Source organism: Tupaia chinensis, unplaced genomic scaffold (genome assembly GCF_000334495.1).
Source record: "Tupaia chinensis unplaced genomic scaffold, TupChi_1.0 Scaffold000256_1, whole genome shotgun sequence".
Classification (NCBI taxonomy): domain Eukaryota; kingdom Metazoa; phylum Chordata; class Mammalia; order Scandentia; family Tupaiidae; genus Tupaia; species Tupaia belangeri.
This window is the reverse complement of record NW_006159736.1, coordinates 3,782,188-3,788,099: the sequence shown is the minus strand read 5'-3', so window position 1 is coordinate 3,788,099 and position 5,912 is coordinate 3,782,188. Positions and strand designations below refer to the sequence as shown.

The window sequence follows — 5,912 nt, the reverse complement described above, 5'->3', positions numbered from 1 at the left end:
ATTATCGGGAAAGTCATGACAGATTTTTCTGTTTTTTTTTTTTTTATACAAAAATGTATCGTGATTTCCCCAGCTCTCCCATTATATGTATTATATATACATATAAAATAAATGAATGTCTAGATAAACTGTAAGTAAGCTTTAACCATAGATGGTAATGAAACAGAATGAATGGGAGGGGGTTTGTAAGTACCCTCGTGCTGGAATGTTCATGTGCCTTGCAGACTTAACCACCTCCTCAAACTTCCCCATACTTTCTTCGATGGAGCAGTTAATATTCTTCTTGCTAAAGGACTCAGATGCAGCACCAAAAACCGATACCTCAGTCGCTCCAGCAGCAACCTGAAAAATACAATCCAAAGCCAAAAGCTAATGATTTCGAAACTGTAAAGAACAGCAATAAGAAAAGGTAAACCAGTCTGTAAAAGTACACTTGCATTCTTTAACATTTGCCTTGGAATTTGACATCTTGCCACACACACTCTTTTGAAGGGTGAAAATATGTTATAATGATAGAAAAAATTTACAAACTACAATACTCCCAAGTCTATGAGTCACAGAAAACACAGTGCTAATGTTCCAATTTAATTTTGCCTTTCATAAGTTACATGTTATCCTCAGAAATACTTTAACCCCAATTATGAAAAATACAGCACCTCATTAAAACCTTTATTCTTCATGGAAATATTATTTTAAAACCAGTCATGAAAACAGAGGATAGTAAATGCCCATGATTTTTCTTCTCTTCCTGCATTCTCTGACAAAAATGATTTTCCAATTCATTGTTTAGATTTTGTCCAAAATTTTCCTCTTATCTCCTAACCTAGCTTCTGTTGTCCTGTACCCTGGCTGTTATCATCATACTTTTCTCTTTGTAATGCTTTAATTCCCTTGCCAGTCTTTAAACCTAACATATTCATCTAATTACTTTTCTTTTTGCCCCCTTTGTCATCTTTATTCCTTCCTGCAGGCTTCTCCAGTGATTTTTGCCTTTTGCCTTACGGCACAAGGGCACAAGTGCTCACCAGAGAGAGAGAGAGACAGTGAAAGCGAAAATGCGAAATCATCCCTCCCCCACCCCACCTCAGGAGGGGAATGACCACATTGCAATACCTTCTCTTCCATTCTCCTCCCATTACCTTAGGCATGGCATGAACGGACACATACCCAGGGATAATTTCAAGTCACTGGGTCCAGGAATTGAACTGTGATCAGCCATGTGGGAGTCTAGCAATGTGACTGCTAGCCATCTGCTGGCCCCCTCTGACTGTATTTTTAAGACCTTCTGCTCAAGTTCCTCCATTCCCTGAAACCCCAATTAATACATTAATAAAAACAAAAACTATATTGTTGGCTTTCTCTAACATTTAAAAAATATTGTCTCTGGGGCCAGCAGGAGGCATGGCGGTTAAGGCATCGTACTCCCACATGGTCAACTGCGGTTTTAGTTCTGGACGTAGTGGCTTGAAAATCATACAAGGCATGTGTGTGTGCATGCCCAAAATCCCAAAAAGAGAATGGAGGAGCTGGGATCGCAGCATGACCATCCTTCCTTGGGGGTGGAAGGTGGATGGGATTTCTCACTTTCCTGCTTTCTCTCTTTCTCTCCAGTAAGCACACACACCCTATGGTCAAAACCTACAAAAAAAAAAAAAGGCTTATACATCTTTGTTTAAAGTAAATTTTCCACCATTAATGTAAAAGTCCTACTTATTGGACACCTACTATTTGCCAGTATTGTTAATGCTTTGTATTTTGTTTTGTAAATGTACAACTTTAAACTAAATTCAGCATTATTACACCCACTGTAATGTCGGCTGTGGTGGTGTGGTAGTGTGGTGGTGGTGCACAGCTTTGGAATGCTGGAAGTTATACAGAAGACTGAGACTGGATTCTCATGTTCACTTATACAAATGGGCCAGATGCCCTTGATGCTGGCTGGCTGGGAGGGCTTGGGGAGGGCTCCAGTGTCCGACCTTGTTGAGGGTGCTTATTATTCTCTCTCTCTCATGCAGGAAATGGATGGGTAAACTTGAAACAAAAACACAGACAAACAAATTTAAAAAAAAAAAAAAAAAGCAACAAAAAAAAACCCTATAGCACAAAGTCAAATAGGACAAAATCACACAGGGCCCCATTTTGAAAACATGCTCACTCTCAACCCAAGATCTATTTATTTAACTCCAAGGCTTACCATTCCTATCATGAGGCTATCATGAGGGTGTCCTCTTTGCATCTTTTTCAAGGTGGAGACATTCTCTACTTTATTAGGACTGAACAACAGAATATTAACTTCTGAAAAAGGCTTTCTCTTTTTATAGTGCAATAAAAATTAGATCATACAAACAAAAAAGATAAAGGGTTCTAATAAGATACATAACCACATGATACAATAATTAGCACTCCATAACCTCAGACTTTGCACAATACAGTCTCAAATAATAAAGTGAAAAATATTCATTAACTCTAGTAACGGTTGCTACAAAACCTTTGAAATAGCCTCATGTAAATGTTAAGCTTTTTACTTACTGTTGAAGTGATTCTTTTTAGATATGTAATCTATTGAATTTTTATTTAAATCACATAAATCCTTGTATCATACAGGATCAGAAGAAACACACCAAAAGAACAGAGAAAGTCATTAGAGGCAGATAAAATGACAATTAGCTTTGCTTAGAGAGAGAGAGAAAAAGGCAACAAAAAGCTGACCAAAATATTTGACAAAAATAATTATCTCTTTCAATAATATTAACATCACATTGAGAAATGTTTAAAAATTGTACTGTATACCACCTATAAAGTGGGAAATACAAAATACACTTCCTGAAATTTCATAAAAATAAAAATTGTATTTCATGTTTTAACCCTTTAATGGATAAAACTGAAAAAGCCATTTATGTGGAGCAATTTAGTCCCTAACAAAGCAATAAGTGAACTGATCTCTAAGTATTCCTGTTACTATATTAGCATAATTTTTACACAGGATTACAAGTGAGTAACTTATGCACCTACTATTTTAACTTTTTTAAAGTTAACCTATTAAAAGTGTTTAAACTAAAGATATTTAGAACAATAAGAGGTATGTCAATTTTAGAAAATTTAGTAGCATACTTACAGCACGGTGAAAACCCTGAAGATTAGGAGTGAGAACAGGATATCGAATTCCTGGATATTGATGAATTCCTTTCATCACTTCTGTATGATCAGCCATCTTAAATATATAATAATTATATATAAATACCCAACTTTAAATATTCTATCAAACATGTCCTTAGCTTTTCAGGTAGGTTATGGTTATAGTTCAACAGGCTTTTTTTTAATATAAATTAATGTCTGAAATGACAAAATTCTATTAATGTAGATAAAGACAAGATTTTGTAGTTGTCGTTGCCCCCCCTTTTTTTTTCCCAGATGGCATGAGTGCTCACCAGAGAGAAACAGAGAGACAGATAGGGAGAAAGCAATTCCCATTGTGACATGGTTATGCCATAATCCCTTCTCTTTCATTTGTCCATCCTGTCAGGACTTGGGGAATGTACTCAGATGCGCCCGGCATGTTTATAAAGCCACCAGAGCCAGGTGGAATCCAACTCTCTAACCAATAGGCCATGGGACCAGTCCAAGAAAAGTAGTTTTCAGTATCATAGAGATATAATAATTACATGTGAGTTTAATTCATAGCAGGATCTAGTTAAATGAATCATTACAAATAGCCAGGAATTCTGAATTTAATTACTTTTACTTGACCAATCTGTATTTCCTTCCTTTCACTTTACAATCTGAACTTCAAATAATGCGAAGATTGGGGAGTTTCAAAGACAAGATGCTATGTGCTAATCTTCCATTAAATACTAAATAATAATAATCTAAACAATAATAATCTAAATAATAACCTAAATACTTTTCAGTATGAATTTTTACAGTGTTTAGCAAAATATAAATTATAAATCTCTATTAGAATACCTTAACAAGGCTGAGATCCTAGTATGTTATATGGTTAGCATAAGTGTTTTAGTTTTTAACAATTACAACACTTTAGGCAGTACAGGTTGCACATCCCTAATATAAAACTATGAAATTAGAAATGTTCCAAAATCTGAAACTTTCTGAGCAACATGATGCTATAACAGGAAAATTCCATAATGGACTTCAACGGACAGGTTACAGTCAAAGCAAAATGTTATATAAAATTATGTTCAGGCTGTGTTTATAAGGTATATTTGAAGCATGAATTAATTTTACATCTAGGTTTGGGTCCCATCCCCAAGATATCTCATTATGCGCCTGGAGATACTTCAAAATATGAGCATATTTCAAAATAAAGAACACTTCTGGTCCCAAGCATTTCAGATAAAGGACAATCAACCTGGATTATCATCTGTCCTGAAAATGTGAACAAAGGAATAGAGTTGATAGAGCACTCAGTAGAAAAATGTAACCCACCGTGTCAAGATTTTATTTTTTGAATCTTTAAAAAAAAAAAAAACCTTTTCAATGAAAGTATCAAATTTACTAATTTTCCACAAACCCATAAATTAACCTCTTAAAGGAAAAACTGATATGGTCCCAAAATGATCACATAGAGAAATTACCATTTACATAACTATGAGATCCCTGCAAATTCATGAACAATAAATTAAGCATGAACAATGAATTTAAGAAATAATATATAAACAACACAAAGTACACTAAATAAACACAAAGAAGACTATGAAAACATATACCAAATCAAAATTATTCTTGTCAATATAGAATGGAAGTCAGAAGGCTATTTTTCCTATATGTTCTTGATTTATTATAATAAAAGTATATTTTTTAATAAAAAATAATAAGGCCCAGGCATAGTGATGCAAATAGTAGGTCACCACTGTGTGAGGCTGAGGGCTCACGGGAGGACCAGGCTCCATTGCTGGACCAACCAAAAACAATCTGGGCATAGTAGTGCACACTTGTAATCCTCGCTAATTGGGAGGCTAGAGCAAGAAAACCATGACATGACAAGACCCTGTCCTTATCTCTCTCTCTCTTTAATTAAGAAAGAAAAGAAAGAAAGAAAAGAAAAAGGGAGAGAGAAAAAGTAAATTAGTCAAAACATACATGCTTTTCTTATTATACCTACACACTTTTCCAAAATATAAGATACCACATTTTTTCTATTTTTTATTGGTCAATTGTTCTTATCAATATGCATTTAAATGCCAGTAGAATAAGTAATACTTTCAATGAGTATATGTTGCACTAATTAAATGAGGTTTGAAATACATTTTAAAATTAGCCTGTATGGTGGTACATGCCTATAATCTCAGCTACTCAGGAGGTTGAGGCAGAAGAATTGCAAGTTTAAGACCAGTGTGGGCAACATAGTGAGATCCAGTCTCTCAATAAAATAAAAACAAACAAAAACAAACAAACAAACAACACGCAGGAAATACTAAATAATTTAAATTTAAAATCAAATATCTAAGAAGCAAAAAAGCTCACTGTTGGATTAAAATCTTGCTTTATTGACATTTAAGCTTGAATGCTTTATTCATTTCAAACGCATTTATTTGTGCTTCATTACACAGTATTATTTCATCACACAGTATTAGAATATACAGTGGTTTAACTGTGTGAATTTTTCTGGCTTTTTCCTACAGTATCATTTTCATTATTCTCCACTCTATCGCTGTATCCTTTACAAAAGCCTATCTGCAATATTTATTGGCAATGCATAAGAATTGATTCTCTTGGGACCAGCAGTTGGCGTAATGGCTATGTCACTGGACTCCCATGTAGTCGATCGTGGTTTGAGTCCCGGACCCGGTGGCTTAAACTCACACCAGGCATGTGTGCGTGCGTGACCAAGATCCTGAGAGGAGAATGAAAGAGAAGGAATTGTGGCATGGCCATCCCCCCTGGGGGTGATTTCT

At 35.0% G+C, this 5,912-nt stretch overlaps 1 protein-coding gene across 1 annotated transcript in view; it reads right to left on the bottom strand.

The window, feature by feature from the left end:
• HMGCLL1 (3-hydroxy-3-methylglutaryl-CoA lyase like 1) overlaps positions 1 to 5,912 on the bottom strand; it is a 216,820-nt gene that overhangs the window by 117,545 nt on the left and 93,363 nt on the right. The window contains exons 4-5 of the mRNA XM_006149186.2: positions 3,116 to 3,211; positions 194 to 342 (exon numbers count right to left, since the gene is read on the bottom strand). Coding sequence (XP_006149248.1) covers positions 194 to 342; positions 3,116 to 3,211 — 245 coding nt within the window. The remainder of the gene's footprint in view (positions 1 to 193; positions 343 to 3,115; positions 3,212 to 5,912) is intronic.